Source organism: Psilocybe cubensis, chromosome 2, assembly GCF_017499595.1.
Source record: "Psilocybe cubensis strain MGC-MH-2018 chromosome 2, whole genome shotgun sequence".
NCBI classification, from domain to species: domain Eukaryota; kingdom Fungi; phylum Basidiomycota; class Agaricomycetes; order Agaricales; family Agrocybaceae; genus Psilocybe; species Psilocybe cubensis.
The window spans coordinates 3541036-3560222 of record NC_063000.1 but is presented as its reverse complement, the minus strand read 5'-3'; the positions used below and the strand labels follow the sequence as shown (position 1 = coordinate 3560222).

At 49.2% G+C, this 19187-nt stretch overlaps 5 protein-coding genes across 5 annotated transcripts; 3 read left to right on the top strand and 2 right to left on the bottom strand.

Moving 5' to 3' along the window:
- Nucleotides 1–1268: 1268 nt before the first annotated feature.
- On the bottom strand, nt 1269–2375 carry JR316_0002665 (uncharacterized protein; the record flags this gene model as incomplete). The annotated part of the gene is made up of 3 exons (XM_047888452.1): nt 1269–1502; nt 1615–2190; nt 2274–2375. The coding sequence occupies 3 exons, from the start codon at nt 2373–2375 to the stop codon at nt 1269–1271; spliced, it is 912 nt and encodes a 303-aa protein (XP_047753375.1).
- Nucleotides 2376–6060: 3685 nt separating this feature from the next.
- On the bottom strand, nt 6061–9657 carry JR316_0002664 (Protein kri1; the record flags this gene model as incomplete). Its single annotated transcript, XM_047888451.1, has 6 exons — nt 6061–6828; nt 6995–8063; nt 8150–8757; nt 8881–8948; nt 9160–9378; nt 9534–9657. 6 exons carry the CDS (start codon nt 9655–9657, stop codon nt 6061–6063), a joined length of 2856 nt encoding a protein of 951 aa, XP_047753374.1.
- A 1991-nt stretch (nt 9658–11648) lies between these two features.
- On the top strand, nt 11649–12365 carry JR316_0002663 (uncharacterized protein; the record flags this gene model as incomplete). The annotated part of the gene is made up of 1 exon (XM_047888450.1): nt 11649–12365. One exon carries the CDS (start codon nt 11649–11651, stop codon nt 12363–12365), a length of 717 nt encoding a protein of 238 aa, XP_047753373.1.
- Nucleotides 12366–14407: 2042 nt separating this feature from the next.
- JR316_0002662 (uncharacterized protein) lies at nt 14408–16154 on the top strand (the record flags this gene model as incomplete). Its single annotated transcript, XM_047888449.1, has 3 exons — nt 14408–15095; nt 15150–15337; nt 15468–16154. The coding sequence occupies 3 exons, from the start codon at nt 14408–14410 to the stop codon at nt 16152–16154; spliced, it is 1563 nt and encodes a 520-aa protein (XP_047753372.1).
- A 1386-nt stretch (nt 16155–17540) lies between these two features.
- JR316_0002661 (uncharacterized protein) lies at nt 17541–18608 on the top strand (the record flags this gene model as incomplete). Its single annotated transcript, XM_047888448.1, has 3 exons — nt 17541–17749; nt 17778–18122; nt 18197–18608. 3 exons carry the CDS (start codon nt 17541–17543, stop codon nt 18606–18608), a joined length of 966 nt encoding a protein of 321 aa, XP_047753371.1.
- Between the last annotated feature and the right edge of the window lie 579 nt (nt 18609–19187).

Sequence of the window (19187 nt, the reverse complement as noted above, 5' to 3'; positions counted from 1 at the left end):
TGGTTCTTTTAACGTGTTCTTCATACTCTAGTTCATATTGTGGCATTGGTCGTGTTATAATTAACGCCTATAAGTTGCATTCTGTGCCTCTCAAAGCCTCCGGAGACTTCGTTGTGTCAAAATATCCGCCCAGGTAGTACACACACCAGGGCTAGAACCATCAGCTGCCCGCTTTGGCACCGCCAAGGTCCCTATCGTATGTATCTTCGAGCACATCATTTTTAATTCTATCAATCTTCACAAAAACAAAAAATTCTATAAAAATTCGGCATCCGCCAGAACACCCTACAATGCGCCACTGATATCCCAAGTAAGCTTTTCTCCAGATGTCAAACAGCATAAGTCAGTTAAAATGTATATCGGAGCAATCAAATGACCAACGGAGGCGGCTGGTTCGTTTCACTGGTAGACTAATGGTAGGGCTGGGCCGCCTTTACAGGAATGGGTTCCGTCGCGGTATACCCAGGCTCTAGGGTCATAATGCACGATGCCCATGGTATCCTCACTCCAGGGACACTGGATACTACTCTTATTAGCACCGCAAGCTCGTAACGGTAGTCTCCATCGTGCGGGAGAACAGCACAGAATACGAATACCTACCTCTGAATACGACCGCTTGCTATCATTACTTAGTATGGACACTGAATCACTTCCCGACCGCCTTCTGACAAGTTGCAGTCTACATATAGCTACTAGAAGCTTTGCAAGATGAACAGACGTGGGACAGAGCTTGGCAACTCAAAAAAGAAGCTGTCGATTGGATTGAATCCATCAGAATGACAGACAGAAAACAGACAGACAGAAGCGCTACAGGAAGACGAGAAAGGGAAGGGGGTGGGGTGCTATGTGTACAACGAATGAATGAGGGAATGAGGGCGTAATGGGATGCTAAGCTACTGTATCTATGAACTACATTTGGTACATAGAAGAAGAAAAAGGGCAAGGACTCGTGGTGGTGTGTGGTTCAGCTCGTGCAGGGAAGTCCATGGATACAACAAATGAATGAAGGAACGAATGAGATAAGTGATATAAATGCCAGCAATGAATAACCAAGAATATACTAAGATGCTTTTAATATCAAAGGGGACCGTGGGTGACAATGGCGAAGGGGTATACGGTGCGTAGTATACAGAGGCAGGAGGTGACGGAATGACTGACGGAATCGGTGGCATTAGGTGGTCTGGTGGTGCGGTAAGATAAGTCAAGGAGATTAAGATGACCAAACTATCAAGTGAGGTTGACATACCAACACGAACAGAAAACGTTTTTCATTGGGCGGGCGGTCTCACGAATGTCAGTCTTCCAGGCATCAGGTGAGCGCGAAAGGCGGTAATCCGGCTAGATACGCTCTTTTTATGCTGGGTAGTGCGTACGGGGAACGAGCCAATGGCGGAATCGGACGCGTTGGGCACTGACACGGGCATTCGTGGCTTTTGTGGCTCAACGATCATAAACGAGGTCGAATCGTCCTCAAAGTTCAACCGTCTAGGAGTGTAGGTTTCCTGTCAAAGTCAAAGTGTTCAGTTAAGATTAAATTATTGCGGGAGAACATGCCCCTCGCCGAAGGGCACGAGGAGAGAAGAAGAAGAGAGATAACGGGCAGAATTTACTCACATATGACGAGAACTCTCCCACTCGCTGTATGCCTGACCAGACGCCGTTGACAGGAATAGCCTTGATCACGTCTTCTTCGTTGAACGTCCTGCACTCGTCCGAATCTGTATCCGAATCGTCGGAAGAACCGCTGGTAACCATCGCCAGAGGGAAATATGGGCTCTTCCTATCGCCGAAGCTTTGAGTCGGGGCAGGGATAGGCGTAGGCGTAGGCGCTGGCGCTGGCGCACTGCGCTTCTCAGTAGTAGGCAAAACCGGAGGCTCCGCAACCAACCCGTCCTCCCAGCAGACATCGGCAAAAGCGCTCATCGGAGAGTAAATAAGGGTGTCATCAAGCCCGTCAAAACACGACGTATCAAAGCCGACTTCAAGTGTAGTTGGGTCAAAGATAGCGGAGAGTGACAGGTTCATCTCCATTATGGTATCGGAATCTTCGTGGCTTGGTCGTGTAACGTCGCTGGGGAAACTTTGTGTTGAGGGCGAGAGCGATTGTGTCTTCATCATGGCTGACCACGATATGAGTTCGGGGAAAAGGTCGGTATTAATGGTGGAGATACTGAAACGGCTATGCCTGATCTATATAGCACGATTGAATAAAAAACGCAGGATATATAAGCTTTTGTGTTGACAAAGAAGTGAAGAAATACAACGACTTTTACATTCAGTACAGCCTTGGAATCGAGAGCTTGGTGATTGTGGGTTCCTGTGACTGTAGAGGACAGCCATTTTTCGGAGATGGGGGCGCGCGAAATGTTCAGCATGGGGTGCGTTCGTCAATCGTTCAAGACAGAATCGTGGATTGATGAGGTTGCAAGGTGTCTAAGAGGACGCCTTCAATGCACAACAGGGCACGGTATAGACCAGGGAGGGGGAGAGGGGAGAGGGATTTAACGCCGTTCAAATCCTTAGTCCATTTTATGGAAGGAGCTAAAAAGCTTTGGTAAGATGACCCGTTCCTTTTTGTTTGCCAGCCCCTACGTTTAATTGTCCCGAAAGGTTTTGACATCGCCGATTTAGAATTAGATTAATCTACAATTCAACTTGGTTGCAGCCGCCAGCGCGCCCGGACATCATAAACCCTTCGGCTAACTCTAATTATAGTGTTACACCCTCACGTGAAGGGGGAGGGGGGACGCCCTTCTCAGGCAAGGACTTAGCTACCACTTACAATCTGGGTTGCCATTTTAACGTTTTTTAGGATCCAACCCTGAAAGATAAAATGACAATGGACATTGAGATCCCTCCCAAGAAAGACCAGATAGTCGAGCTGCGGTTTCAAGGCGAGGCGGCACAACTCGCGATTTACGGGGTCGCGGACGTGTCCCTGTCCCGAGGATCTGCCTGATAAGGCTACGTACCCGGGGGGGAGGGGATGCATAAATTACGCTTAACATTTTCATGACTCGTCGCTGAGTTTCAGAAAGGCAAATGTCGCCGCCAAGAGCCCAGTGCTCCCCCGGGGCCCCTCATGTTATAATGTAATGTAATGTGATGTGATGTAATACTAACATTAACCATCGATTCTGGTCTACGAACTTCTTTCAAAATTCCGCCCCACTGTCCAGTGTTCATTGTCCAGTCCCAGTGTCCACAGCCCACTGCCCTGAAATTTAAGCTTGAAATATGGTAGTACGAAACTGGGGTTCTGGGGTTCCCTGCCTCATGTCATCTTGTACGTTGGCCCGTGCCCGTTGGCCATTGGCCAGTCCACGCTCCTTATCTGCTGAATATACATAGTTCTGAAACGGCCCGAAATGGATGTAAAATAATATATATCGGATTTAGACGCGTCGAGTCACTTGCCATGCGCACTCCACTGCGAGGCGAGGGGGATTATAATGCGAAGTGTACTGGAATCAGTGATTCGCTCTTACGTGCCTCTGCAACTCCCAACTCCCCATACTCATACTCGCTGGCACAATTATATTGGATTTGGGAGGAGCAGTAGTACTAGCAGCAGTAGCAGCTTGCGTGTACCTTGATTCACCGAAGATCAGGGAGGACTTGATTTAATAGCTGTTCAAAGGGATGGGTTCCCAGTGAGATTAGCTAGACGCGAATCTGGAACGACGTTCAAACTTCCACGAAGGTCGAAGTGCTTGCAATCATCAATTGACGTTGGACAATGATGACATGACCTTTGCATGGTACTGCCCACATGTCTCTTTTAATTTTACGAGTCTAAAAATAAGTTGTGGAGCATCATAAGTACCAGTTTAGATTAGTAGTACATACTACTAATCTATGTAGGAGACGTTCATTCCCATCCCCATAGGTACAATTTTGAACTAGAAGCCAGTGTTATTAATAATAATATTCTCCGCGATAACATACTAGTACTAGTAGTAACGAAGAAACGCTTGAAATTCTGAAATTTCGATCGACGATCGACTCTCGACGACTATCTACATAGTGGTATCGAGTCATACTACAGAAGCATCATGCAACTTCTTCGCGGGTAGATTCATAGCACTATTTCTAACAGTAACAGTAAAAATGTCAGGGTCCAGTGTACGCGATTCAAAAACCCTAGATCGGCGCATTTTCGCCAGTGTGCTTTTTTAAAACGATTAAAAATGCTATCTTCCGCTCAAGGTAGTGCGGTCACGTAGGGGATGGTGTTTACTCAAACACAGTTTCTATCACCGAGTAGACGAATGAATGAGAACCGACGCTATGTGCATCTATTGGGCACCCGGCCAGAGGGTGAGAACGTGTCTGGAAAATGACATATTAGCCTCATTATGAATATGAAGAAAACAATCACCGAGAATATTCAATATGTTGACCAAGTACATACTGATACGACCGTGAGCAAAGCAAATTGACTTTACTTCTTCTCCGCCTCGACTCGACTCTACTCCCCGTCGATCGTGGCATCGTTACCACTATCGAGACTCGACGCGAATGAAACCTACCTAAAGTTAAAGTCAAAACCCGCTAGGTTCTAGGTTCTAGCTTGAGGTCGTGCGTTACAGTTGCTATAATATAACACCGTAACATAATCCTAGCAACATTACCCATTAAACATTGACCATTAACCATTAATCATTAAACGTTTTAATTTCTAATTTCTAATCTAAATCACAGGCAGGCAGGCAGGCACATTAAAAGCATATGTATCATTATCGAGTCGATTCTCAGGGTCTCCATCGCCGTGCAAGGAACATAGGAACACCAGCGTACAGCAGGCAGCCTCGAGGCGCGTCACGGTCCAGCATCCGCTTTCCCTGGCCCCAGCTTACCCGGGGAACACCCACCCAACACAGATTATATCCCACGTATTCCGTTGATTTCTCTTTATCACTTTTCGAGGTACTCTTACTCTTACTCTTACTCTTACTCGTACTGTTATTATTATTGTTGTTGTTATTATGGATGCTATTAGTATTATAGATGATAGATCGACGATCCATCATCACGATTGTATTTTGTAAGTAACATCAAAATTATCGCAAGCGAAATCACACTCGATGCGCATAGTAGTACAAGCGAGTGACAACAAATGCAATCCAACAATTCAAAGAATAACTTGGAACAAAGAACAAAGGAGTCACCTACAGCGCCCCCGGAGTCCAAGTCGGAGTCCGAGTCCTGCGTGTGGACACGCATCACTCAGCACCGCACCACTCCGCACCGCACCGCGACTGCATATGCATATGCGCTTGCTTTGCTTTTCTTTTCTTTGCTTTGTTCACTTTCACTCTGACAAACTTGTGGGATCATTGAGGTGTTACACAGATATCGATGCAGCGTGTATTATAATTTTTTCAAATACAAGTGTCGAGAATCAAGAAAAAAGAACAATATACTTGAATTCAAACCCTCTTAAATCAGCCTCGCTAGCGGTGTCTACACTCTACATACACTCTCGGCGTACACGCGTACACTGCATGGCATGGCATGGCATGGCATTGTGTACCTGGGACTGGAATGGGGTCGATAATACATATCATTGCATCTCTTCACATCCCTTCACACTTCAGACTTCACATGTCAGATATGGTCCGAATCGACTTTAGGAATTTGGACTACATACCCTTATCCTTGAACCTCTCAGCGAATATATGCGCGCTGTCAGTGTAAGCTGTAACCTTGTCCATCTATAGTATATACCCACGCCACGGACTGATGAGTCGTCGCCTCGACGGCAACTCCACACTGAAAAGTGCAGGAGTTCATTGCCAGTGGCAATTTTCATTGTTCAATATTTTTTCTTTTTCGTTCAATGTGCAGTACGATATCCAAAAGCAACATAAGTACAGTCCGTAAAGACAACTGAGCGGACAAAGACAAGCCACACGGCGGCCCACTGGGTCCGCATCGCATTTCGCATTCACGTATCAAGATTCAATTGAACAGCATTATCCTCCTATCCATAAAACGAAATAAAACAAGTACAAAGTGAATAGTGACTTGTGTAACAAAAAAAAAACAAACAGAATATCACGCGTCCACTTCCACCTGCACCGCGCCCTCCACCTCCGCCTTCTTATGCCGCCTCTTCCGCTTCTTCTTCCCTCCTCCCACCGGTGCCGCTGCTGCGTCGACGGAGCCGGGCACAGGCGCGTCGTCGTCGTCGTCGTTGTTGTTGTCGGTTTCGCGCTTACGTTTGTGTCCTGTGCTTGTGCTTGTGCTTGTGCTTGTAGTGGGAGCGGGTGTCGAAGTGGACTTTGACTTGTCCTTCTGTGTCTTATCCTTGTCCTTCTTGCTTTTGCTCTTCGTCTCTAACTCTCCATGCTGTTGTTGCTGTTCCTGCTCAACGTTGGCTTCACCACCCTCGTCATTGCCCTCATCCCCACCAGCACCGGCACCAGCAGCAGCCTTAGCCTTCATCCTCTCCTTCTTCCCCTTCCTCTTCTTCACCTTCTCACCCTCCCCTCCACCAGCACCCGCACCCCTCTTCCCCTCCCACCCTGCATCCCCTCCACCCCACCCATTCCCACCCATCGCACCCCACCCACCAACCCCCACCCCCGCACCAGCCCTCTCCCCAACCCTCACCTTCAACTCCCTCAACTTCTCCTGCGCCCTCCGACTATACCTCGCCCTCTCCGCGTCCTTCCCCCTATCCAGCCGGTACGGCGCGTATTTCTTGACGCTCATGTACTCGTTCAGCTCTTGGTCGGTCGCCATGAGGATTTCGGCGGGTGTCAGTGCGTAGGATTGTTTAGGCACCGGTACGTATTTGAAGCGGGTGGGTAGGCCGCCGGCCTGGATGGAGGTAGAGGTGGGTGGTGAGTATGATGTGATGCGACATGAAGTAAATAAAGGAAGGAAAGGAAGAAAGAAAAAAAAAAAGAGAGAGAGAGGAAATTAAAGGCAGAGTGGTGGTGGTACTACATTACACCAAGAAAAGAGAGGTAAAAGAGACACATACCAAATCATTAAAATCCAACGCATAAATCTCCTCCATATACTCATCAAGCTTGCGCTTCCTCATCTCCTCCGTCCCATCCCACTCCTCATCAGGATCATACGCGCGCTGCACATCCGCGTCCATCATATCCACGTCCACTCCCCCCTCCTCATCCTCCGCACCATTCTTTTTCTTTTTCTTCTTCTTCTTTTTCTCCTCCTTCTGCTCCTTCTTACTTAGCTTGGGCGGGGGCGCATAGACAGCATCGTCGTCCGAGACGTGTATATCCCCAATATCAATATCGTCGTCCCAAATAGGCTTACCATCCGCGTCGTATCTCACATCCTCATCCCCATCCCCCTCCCCATCCCCATCACCGCCTGCGCCGTCATCGACAAACGCATCATCCGCACGATCAAACAAGCCCGCCATCTGCCTATCATGCTTCTCCGGATCCCACTCTCCCTCCAAATCAAGCTCGCGCAGCGCCTCATCCACAAAATCTCCCTCTCCCTCCTCTCCCTCTCCTTCTCCCTCCTTCTTCGCCTTAACCTTCAACCCCCCCATCCGCCCAACAACCTCCAACTTCCTCCTCACCTCCCTCATCTTCAACGCCTTCAACCGCCTCACCTCCTCCCTCCTCCTCTCCACCTCCTCCTTCTTCCTTGCCTTCCTCCGCTCTCTCGCCTCTTTGCGCTTGGACTCCTCCCGCCGTGCGAGGGTGGGCAGTGTGCGTGGGTACGTGGGGATGGAGGATGCGCCGGGCTCTTCGAAGCGGTGGTTGTAGGACGCTTCGAAGAGGGAGGCGAGCGAGTCGAAGGAGGTGTCGGAGAGGAGGCCGGGGTCGTTTTCTTCTTCTTCGGCGTCGGTGGCGGCGCCGTTTTCGTTGGTGTTTTCGTTTTCGCTTTCGTTTTCGTTTTCGGAAGAGACGTCCCCATCCCCTTCAGATTTCTTCTCCTTCTCCTTCTCCTTCTTCTTCTTTTTCGATTTCGATTTTTTGTCGCGTTTATCAGACGTAGCCTCCGTCACCTCTTTATACGTCGGCACATGTCCCTTTGAATGGTCGATCCATCCGCGGTTCAGGATGTAACTGGACATGCAAAGATAAAGATAAGTAAAAGCATACATGCATATATATATATAAGGGAGAGGAAAAAGAAAAGAGAAAGAACGCACTTCATAAGAAACTCCTGGTCCTCCTCCTCCTTTGACTTTTTCTTTTTCATTTCCTTTTCCTTTTTCTTTTCCTTCTTTTTCTGTTTCGACGATGACTCAGCTCCACCCTCCGACGCAGACTTTTTGCTCTTCTTCTCCTTCTTCTTCTTCTTCTTCTCCCCCTCGTCCGCACCCTCGTCCGCACCCTCCTCCCCCTCCTCCTCCCCACCCTCATCCTCATGCGCGCGATCAACACCAACACCAACAAGCTCCCTCAAATCAACCCCCACCTCCCGCTCCAAAAACGCCCGATACTCCCTCTCCTCCCTCTCCCTCTCATCCAGCGTCTTTTCACGGGGTATCAAAAAGTCATCCTCCCCATCCCCATCGTCCTCAGCATCATCTCCATCAAGTGGACCGGGCACGGCGCTGTGGAATGCAGCGATCGTAGCGCGCCGTAGCGCTTCTTGTTCTTGTACGTGTGTGAGCGGTTGTGGTTCTGGTTGGTCTGTGGAGGTGGAGTGTGAGTGGTGGGGACGGGGGTCAGCGGAGGGAGAAGGAGAAGGGGAGCGGGAGGCGTTGATGAGTGAGGCGAGGTTGACTTGGCGGATTGTTAGTGGTTTTGAGGGCTGTGCGGTAGAGTAGGTTAGGTTAGGTTGAGTTGTGTTAGGGTAAGTTAGAGAGGGATGGGGGAAATGAGGGAGGGGTGGGAGGGGAGGGGGAGGGGAAGGAGAAGGGAAAGGGGAGCGTACCTTGCTTTTGGATTTAGATTGCTCATTGAGCAGAGCGGGCGTTTTGGCCGCTAGTCGTTCGCGTTCCTCTATAAAAAGTGAAAAAGTGAGATCGTAAGTATTAGATGAGTAAAAAAAAAATCAAATGTAACGCAAAGCTGAAGTGAAAGATTTAATTGTTAAAGTTCACAAAGCGATAGAGATAGAATCCAAAGCGCACGAAGTACACGCAAAACACGAAAACACGACCACAAAACCACAAAACCACCACCCCAAACCACAAACAAAAAAAAAACGCACCTCCAAAAATACTCCGGCTCGAATCATATATCCCCGGATCGCGCTTCCTGATCCGCGCGAGCGTGCGCAGGATCGCAGCGTCCACGGCGGGTGTCAGTTCTTCGCCGTGTTCGTCTTCTGATTCGGCGCTTTCTGAGTCTGTTGAGTCCGAGTCCGATGAGGAGGAGGAGTTAGAGGAGGAGGAGGAGGAGGCGTAGTCGGAGCCGTATTTGGCTTTTACTGAAAGAAGATGGGTGTTAGTGGAGGTGAAGAGGTAGAGAACGAAGAACGAAGAACGGAGAACGGAGGAAGGGGGAGGGAGGAACGAAGAAAGAAGAAAGGAAGAAGAAAGGAGGAACGGGAAGAAAGGGAAAGGAAGGCAAAGAAAGACGCACACCGCTCAAGCTCCTCGCGCTCCTTCCTATACTCGAACGCTTTGGCATAGTGCTGGTTGATAGTCAGCTGCGTCTTTCTCTCGCCGCTGTCGCTGCCGCTTTCGTCGTCGGAGAAGAGGTTCATTGTAGTCATCCTTTCTTTTCGTTTGGCTTCCTTTCGTTTCTTCTGATTTTTTTTGGTTTTTTTGTCGTTTCAAGTCAAGTTCGCACCCCTCGGATTGCGGGTGTAACTTCACTACCACTTCGCGCGCGCGCGTGTGTGTGTTAGCAGTGTAGTTTTGGCGGTGTGTAGAGATAGATGTGGATATCGACCCTCGCAATCGTCGTCGTCGTCGTCGTCGTCGCTCGCGTCCACTTTCAGACCTTCCTCACACCCACCAGCAGAAAAAAATGATGCACGTGAGACTGACAGTGGCACGTGATAAGGGACGAGGGCCGAGGCCGCTTAGCCGGACCGGGACCGCACATCAGTGGCTGTGTCTTCACAACTTCATGAGAACTTGAACTTGAGAACTTGAGAACTTTTTTCTCCTTCTGACACTGTGAGAAGCCTTCCCACCGTCGCATGTTCATATTTGGAATGCTGGGAATGTGAAGCGTGAAGTGTGAGCTTTCTATGCGGCGCGCTTTGAATTTGACCCGAGCCGCAGCTAGATGTCATAGTACGAGAATTTCTGAATTTCTGAATGTATTTGATTTTAATTCTTATTGTAATTTGTTCGCACGGCTTTGGCAGAACTTGAGAATTTTTTTCTCTTTCTGGCACTGTGAGAAGCTTTCGCACAGTAGCACCGTGTTCATGCCAAACTTCATGCTCATATCGGGAATGCTGGGAAAGTGAAGCGTGAGCTTTTTATGCGGCGCGCTTTGAACTTGGCCCGAGCCGCAGCTAGATGTCATAGTACGAGAATTTCTGAATTTCTGAATGTATTTGATTTTAATTCTTATTGTAATTTGTTCGCACGGCTTTGGCAGAACTTGAGAATTTTTCTCTCTTTCTGTAACTGTGAGAAGCTTTCCCACCGTTTTCATGTTCATATTGGGAGTGCTGGGAATGTGAAGCGTGAACTTTTTATGCGGTCTGCGCTTCTTCCCCTTCCCCGCGGTTTTATGTGTTATTTCTGAAGATCCTAATTAATTGTGATTCTACCCAGAAAAGCGGCGTGCGCAGTACTTCGACATGCGTTCTGTTCTTTTGTGTTGGAAAATGGGAAATTGTTACCAGTAATTGGTGTGAGTTATTTTTGGGTGACTGATTGATTGATGGGAGATGGGAGGTGGGAAATGGGTTTGAGCGTTTGTTCTCACAGGATAATTATAAGTGTGGGGATGCTTGAGGAGGAGGAAGAGGATTAGGCCTAGCATTAAAATCGACGAAAACAACGAACCCACATCGTCCTCACCAGCTAACTTCGAAAGAGCCTAGGCAATCCCAAGGCAGTATTCTGTACACTACGGTTTACTTGAGCCCATTGACCGTTACCAGTTGGGATATTCAGGTATCCAACTCCGTTACTTCACAGCAAGAAGCCAGTTATCTTATTGCTCTTTCTGTCACTGTGAGAAGTCTTCCCACAGTGGCACCGTGTTCATGCTCATATTGGGAATGCTGGGAATGTGGGGCTTGAACTTTTTATGCGGCCTGCGCCAGTGCGCTTTGAGCTTGGTTCTGTTTTATTCTTCCCCTTCCCCGCGGTTTTGATGTGTTATTTCTGAAGATCCTATTTAATTGTGATTCTACACCACAACTTGAAAGCCTCAAGTGAATGAAGACTGCGTGCGTAGTACGTCGGTATGCGTCCTCTGAGTCTTTTGTATTGGAAGATGGGAAATTGTTACCAGTAATTGCTGTGAGTCATGCATTACTTATTTTTGGGTGACTGATTGATTGATGAGATTGAGTATTGTTCTCACAGGAAGTAATTATAACTATAAGTGTGGGGGTGGAAATGCCTAATATAATCACCAGGGAATGTATAAGTAGGTATAGATTTGCAGGAGAAAGAGTATCGAGTCGACGACGACGGAGCCAACCCATCGTTCTCGCCCAACAAACCAACCAACCAACCAACCAACCAGCTAACTATTAACCTCACCTCATTAAACAAACCCAGCATGATGATTGTCCCCCCCGAAGACACACACTCCTCTCCCCCCTCGCCCACCCCCTCCGCCTTCACATCCATCTCCCGCTTCACATCCCCACCTCTCTCGCTATCGCCATCTCTCTCTCCATCGCCCGGGCCGCCTACCAATAGCACCGCACACATGGAACCACACGCGCACGCCCATTCGTACCCGCATCCGTATCCGCCTATGCATATGTACCAGCACGGGCACCACCACAATTATCCACACCCCCAACCGCATATGCATATGCACCACCACGGCCACGGCCACCACGGTCACCACAATTGCCAACATGGTCAACACCACGGCCATCAGCACAATTATCCACAACCTCACCACCACCACGGTCAACACCACCACCACCACCACGATCACGATCACCACCACCGGGACGAGTCCCCGGACCGCAAAGACGGGGGCTCTGACGCTGGCGGAAGCGGCGACGCAGGCGCAGGTAATGGATCGCACAGTGACTCGAACTCGAGCTCGAGCAGGAACAGAAACTGGAGCTGGAGCTGCAACTGTGACACCCCCCACTCCGCGCACTCCAACGCGGGGCAGGCGCACGCGCCTCTTTACACTTATAACAACAACCACGCTCACGCTCATGCCCACAACCACGGCGCGCCTATGTCACCTATGGCGCCTATGGCACCTATGCAACCTATGCAACCTATGCACGTTCCATTCTACGGTGCATGACAGCATTTCGTGATTTACGTTTCCGGATAGGTTGATAAATCGTTAAGTATCTATGCGGTGGGGTGGAGTGGTTGTGTGGCGGGTGATCGTGGTGGGGCCGTGGGCTGTTGGGGACGCCGACGCCGACGCTAATGCCGTTGGGGATGCAGGTGTCGGTGACGACGTTGAGATGGACGCGTAGCGAGTCGCACGTTCTGAATCGCAGCGTGTACATATATTCCAGTGTCCAGTGTTTCAGTGTTTCAGTGTTCCGGATAAGATTGATATTGACGATTTGTGCTTTCTTTTTCTTGCTTCTTTTCATTTCCTTTCCTTTCTCTGCTGTTTTTCACTTGTTTGTACCTTCGTGTTGGCTTGACCTTTGGCCTGGGGTATGAAGGTCACTATCCAGTTTCCAGTTTCGGTTTCCAGTTTCCAGTTTCCAGTTTCCAGTTGCCTGTCCCCGCACAGCCGCCTGCGTTTCGCAATATCGCACTGATGCTGATGCTGCACTGTGTGCACTGTGATATACAAGTATCCTATATTTATTTTCTAAAATACAGTAAAAAAATGTCTTTTTCTTCTTCGACAGTTGCTCGTTGTGTGTGTGACTATCTATCACGACGGACCTCGTTATCTCTGATTAAAGACCACAATAAACAACTCACGCCAGAATAGAAAACGGAAAGGGAAGAACTAAAGTCTAACTAAGTCAATGCGATGTCAAGCGGAGTCTTAAGCGGGAAGCCAATGGGCCAGTCGTGGGAATTTGATGACGCCCCCACGTGTCGTTGAACTTTGACTCGCGCGTCGCGATTGGGGAAATTAGCAACGTCACGTCTCCCGAAACTATATAACTTGAGATGTGCTAGATTCCTGTGGCATAACTTCATCACCGTATCACCTCAATCATACAAACAGCATAACCCACTCAAACGCGCCCCAAGTTCAAGTTGCAAGTTGCAAGCTTCGCCGCCGCTGGTGGCACTCCATATGTGAGCCCCCAACCAACCCCCGTGCCCGTGCCCCGTGCCCCGACGGTGTTTTCTTACATCAAACATCAGAAATCCCTAACTCCTAGCTTAGAACATCCCAAACCCCTCGCACTCTCACCCGCCTCGCCAACGCGTCTTTAAGAGCACAAAAGCATGAGCATCCCAGCAAATCGCACTAGGAATCGGATAGCCCGAGAGATGGACAAGGAAATTATCGTCTGTAGCGTGCAGGACTTTATCAATTCTTATCTCCCCTTCGTCGCTTCTCAAGCTGATCTGGATGGGGTAAAAGATATTCTGAAGCGGAAAGAACTGATTGTTGAGGATCCATTACAATTTACAAAGTTTCCTAGGCAGACGGCTAATATAGCTTGGGGAAGGGGAAGGTCTGCGGAGCAGGGAGATTGCAAATGCGATTGGTGAATATAGGTTTGCCGGGAACAGTCCTGCAAGGAACGATTTTCGCTATTGTGATTGCTCGTCGAATACTTTGACTTCGGATGTTGAGAGGAACGGCGCTTGCTTCACGTCAGATGGTCCTGATACAAAGCGACTATCGATGAGTGGTATAGTCGTCCCTATGCAATTCAAGCTCGATGGGAATGACAGAATAAAGGTGGGCCTTTACCTACTTGCCTCTGTAGTACAATGGGTATGCTGATTTTTTTCTCTGTTTCTCTGTGCTGGTGCCACTAGAACAACATCCAGTTAGTCTCAACGAACGTTCAAATCATGAACAAGGATCTTCGTTGGATGTTTACTTTCGGCGTAAGTAGTAACTTCTAGTGAAATTCTCACTTCAACAACTCCAATCCAATCCAATCTGCGGAATTGTTCGATAATGATTTGCTTTTTAGATCACAATTGAGGGTGACTTAGCGACGTTGTGGTATCATTGCCGATCCCATTCGGCTGCTTCTCATCGATTCAGCTTTGTCGAGGTAAAATCTCTCTCTCTCCCTCCCTCCCTCTCTCTCTCTCTCTCGAGGGTTTGTCGCTATTGTTAACTAACATGAAACTTACACATAATAGGACCCAACCACACTCATCCAAATATTCATCTCATTCATGTTCAGCACACCCGAACAACTGGGATACGATCCCAATGTGACTTTAGACACGACTGCGGACCATCGTTACATATTCACCATCCCCATGCTTCCAGGCGACACACTCAACGCCCAATCTCGGCGTTTTCGCACTGTCGAAACGATTTCTGAGTATCGTTTGAACAATATTACGGGTCGGATGACGCGTATCCTGCTCGTCAAAGAACTCGACACTGGGAAAAAAGATCCACCACGCTTTGTATTGAAGGACATTTGGCTCGACAAAGAAGCACAGACTGAGCGCGAGCTGCAATCGGCCATTTTCTACGATATTCGGGGTTTTTGGCAGGGCAGGTCGCCTGAGAGCGATAGCCTTTCTCTTAAATTGTTTAAAGACTTGCATGCTACACTTGTTAGCACGGGAGAGTATAAGAACTATTTTCTTGATATTGTAGCTGATTATCGTGGAATGGTCTCCCCGGATCCTCCGATTGATGCTGTGTCTACGAGAGGATTGTTGGATGCACGCTACAGCGTAAATCCTGCTAACTTGAAAGTGTACCCCACACCGGTACCACCACCACCTCGAGCTTACCGTGACCAGCAAAAACTACAATACCGTGTTCTTTTCAGAGAATTTTGTACCGCACTAGGCGATCTCGGGACTATAGGTGAAGTCGTGGATGTATTACAGCAAATTCTGACTCGTAAGTTCGCTATTTTTTATACCCTATGATGATGATGGGTACACATTCACTTAGCCTTGCAACTTCTCTTGTGCGCTGGATGGGTCCATCGGGATATTAGCGCTGGAAATATTCTGGCGCACGGTTCGGATGATCATGAATCTGCTAGTGGGCAGTGGCAGGCTAAGTTGGCGGATTTGGAATATGCTACGAGGTTTCCTCCTCCTGCCGGTTACGTCCCTGATGCTGCAGATCACCAGATTGTAAGTCTATACATCAACTTGAACAAATGATTGTGATATCTTAGTGTTTATGGTCGGTCATCGACATCAGGGCACTCCATTTTTTATGGCACACGAGATTATGGCGCATTATCAACTTTGTTCAGTGCAGGATCCATCTGAAAGAATAGTCACTTCTCCAGACAACGAAGACGAATTCGACATGGCTACTATAACATGCGAATACTTTCGACCTTCACCGGCAAAGAAGCACACCGCGAACCCGCTAGCCATCCATAACTTCCAACATGACTTGGAGTCCATCTGGTGGCTTTTACTATGGAGTATAACTTGTCGCGTTCGTTATCTGCCTTCGCAGATATGGGGGCGGTACCGTTTCCGTACCAGTGGAAGTGGCCGATTATCCAAAGTGAGATCCGACTGCTTTCTGTATGAAATGGACGAGTCGCTGTATGAAGCGTTAGAGCCGTCTGTGAAGGTTTTGGCGAGGCTGATGAATGATATGCGGTTTAAAATGCGGCATGCGTTGGAGATGAGGCAGAGGGCTGGGCGGGTTAATGCTGTTCCGGCCTATGCTGTTATTCATGCTAGGTTTTATGGGTGGTTTGAGTACATTCAGCATCGACTACCGGAGATAGCTTGGCGGGATGTTCCACTTGGTAATGGGGTGATGGAGTTGGAGCAATTTGAAGAGACGTGTGCAGCGAACCCGACCGTTGAATATTCGTCTGTGCCTACTATTGGGAGCCCGAGGGACTCAACTTCAGCGCCAGCCTCGGATAGCGGTGCTCCCATCTACCAGGAGCGTCTCGAAGACCTCGACATGCCTGCGGCTTAACTTCACATACACCTCAAGTAAAGGATCATAGTTCACCTTATGTTGCCTATCCGACTTGACTAGCGACTCTGAGCACGAGTCCGATTTTGAACCAGGAAAGATGATACAATCGAATTTAGCTTCGGAAATTATTTTCTGTTTCTGGTTCATCTGGTTCCATTAAAGCGCTGGAAGGATGATAACGGGCATGCGCTATTGCATTTTTTTTAACTCTACAAATTGATCCCTCATTTCTCCAGTTTGTTTGTTTTATTTAGTTATATCTTCATTATAGTCTAGCTTCAGCTGCATTGGATGTAACAGATACGAATTAATGATAGATCTGGTTCAACACGTCGGCGCAGCGCAGTGTGAGAATTTTCAAATCAGATTCCGAGTCGGACACCGCCTATTTAGTATTGACTCTGTATTGATTCAATTGTGTACGACGATACAAAGCGCTTTGGCTTTGGTATAGCTTTTGAGGTCGAAATACGAAGAAGGTCAGAATCAGATTGTGATCATGATGGAGACTTGGCACGCGCGCGCCACCATGCGCCTGTTTGACTATATTTACTTCAACTTCAACTTCATCGCCCGTGCAGTTTACAGGTTTAGTCCTTCTTTTGTAAGTACTATTCAATCATCAGGATTTAGGACACTGGGGTACACCTTACTGAGCACTCGAACGCGAACGCGAAGAAACCAAATTGAAAGCCCAGCCAAACGCGATGGTATTCCAATTTCCACGATCGTCGATTTGGAACTCGTTACTCTACTATGACATAGATCCACGAAAACTCTGAATCGTATCAACTAACAGCGTTCGAAGGAACTTGACTCTTCCTCTTCTTCAAGCTTCAAGCTTCAAGCTTCAACGACGAATCTAAATCTACCCTGCAAATGAGCGAAGCGGGCGTGGTGCTGTTCTGTACCGTGACTGCGACTGGGACTGCGCGCGCAGTACATGGACATGGTTCCACATGATCCCGGGGCGGCTAGAGCCTAGTTGTTGAATTACGCAGTGAGTCATATTTCGGTTGATTGTCAATGACTGATTGACGGGATAGTTCAAGGTTCTCACAGGATATGTGTATGGTGCTTAATATACATACGTGTTATCAATCCATGGAGGTATAAGTAGTAGGTAGGTATGGAGGTTTGAGTCCTTGGTTAGCGGACTCTGACTCTGACTCTGACTTGGAGGAGTTTGTCGGTACCTTTGGCTGTGTTATCACTTATCAGGCTCAGAGCAAAACGACGAGGAGGAGGGATTACATTGTCCTCATCCAACTAACTAACTGGCCAACGTCCAACTATCGTACCGAGCGCCCCAGCGCCTACCCTCACGCTCACCCCGCTCAAACCCTCACCGCACCCCTCACCCTCACCCAACCACAAAAAACGATGATCGTCCTCCCCGAAGACGACCCCTCCACATTCTCCCCCACCTCCCCCCTTTCCCCATTCTCCCCCACTTCCCCCTCCTCACCTGGCACACCCGGCTCACCCACCGAGCGCTCCCCGCTCAAAGGCTCGCTACTAGCACTAGCACACTCCCCAACCACCACACCGCTCCCGCCGCCGACGTATGCGGCGGCGCTTGCGGTGCCTGGGTATAGCGCTGTGGATGTGGGCGTGCAGCATCACCACCATTCGCACCCGCATCCCCATCATGGTCGCCACGGACACGGACACGGGCACCACGGACACGACCGCCACGGCCACGGACACCACGGCCACCACCACAGGGACGAATCCCCGCACCGCAGGGGATCGCGCTGGCACTGGGGCTGGCGCTGGCGCCGTACACACGACCCGCACCATCTGCCTCACCACAGCCCCCCGCATCATCACCCGCACCACCCCCCTCATCACCACCCACACTCCCCTCATCACCCACACTCCCCTCATCACCCACACTCCCCTCATCCCCCTCCGCACCACAATCCCCCTCCGCACCACAACCCACACCACCGCCGCTCGACCGTATGCGCGCGCTTCTTCCGCACACTGTTTCTCGCTGTGTTAGTTCTTATTTTATGGGGCATGTTCGTGGATAGTTTTCCGGGTGTTGTGTGGCCCCGCGCTCTTGCGCTTGGGGGTGGGGGTGGGGGTGGGGGTTGGATATGGACGGATGTCGGTGGTTATGGGACTGCGAATGGGATTATGAATGCGAAGGATATGCGGACTGGGACGACACAGTCGGGGGAACCGTGTCGGTGTCGCGATAGTGATAGTGATAATGACAATACCGGTCCCAGTCCCAGTAATATCGACAGTCCCAGCGAGCGCGACAATGACAATGGCAATGGCAATGTCGGGAACTCCGGAAGCTACGAAAAACAAGGGGGCGATGTCATGCTTGCTTCCCATAGCACCGACATCGACATCGACAGCACCAACAGCAAAACCGAGCGCACGAGCGTGCGGATGATGCCTATCGCGTATCCTGTGCGGGCGCGTATCCGGTGAAGCTGCGGAAAGGCTGCGGTTGTGTCGAGTCCTAGTCCTAGTCCGAGGCTGGATCTAAATCTAATTCCAACTCCAACTCCAAGTCCAAGTCCCAGTTTAACGCCGGTGTCGTGTCGGTGACGGTATCGGTGTCGGTATCGGTGTCCGCGTCGAATTTGATGTCGACGTCGACGTCGCGTTGGGTTGAGTTGGGTTGGATGTGAGGGTGAGGGTGAGGGTGAGATGATGTGAAAGGGGCGCAGGTCGGGCCCGGGCAGCGTAGGACCGTCGTTGGCGGTGTTAGCGTTAGCGTTAGCGTTAGCGTATATGTGTGTATGCGTGTCTGCGTGTCTGCGTGTATGCGTGTATGCGCTGCGATAGGGTGGAGAGGGGTGCAGCGTGCTGTTGCTATTGCTAGTGGTTTTCGAAAATTTGGTTTTTTTTCTTTGATTTTTCTTTTCTTTTTTTTTCTTTGCCTTTTTGCACTTGCACTTGCACTCGCACTTTCACTTGCAGTTTCACGTTGTCCATTCTCCGTTTTCAGTTTTCATTTTTCACTTTTCGGTTTTTACGTTTTTACTTTTTACACTGCGTTTCGTT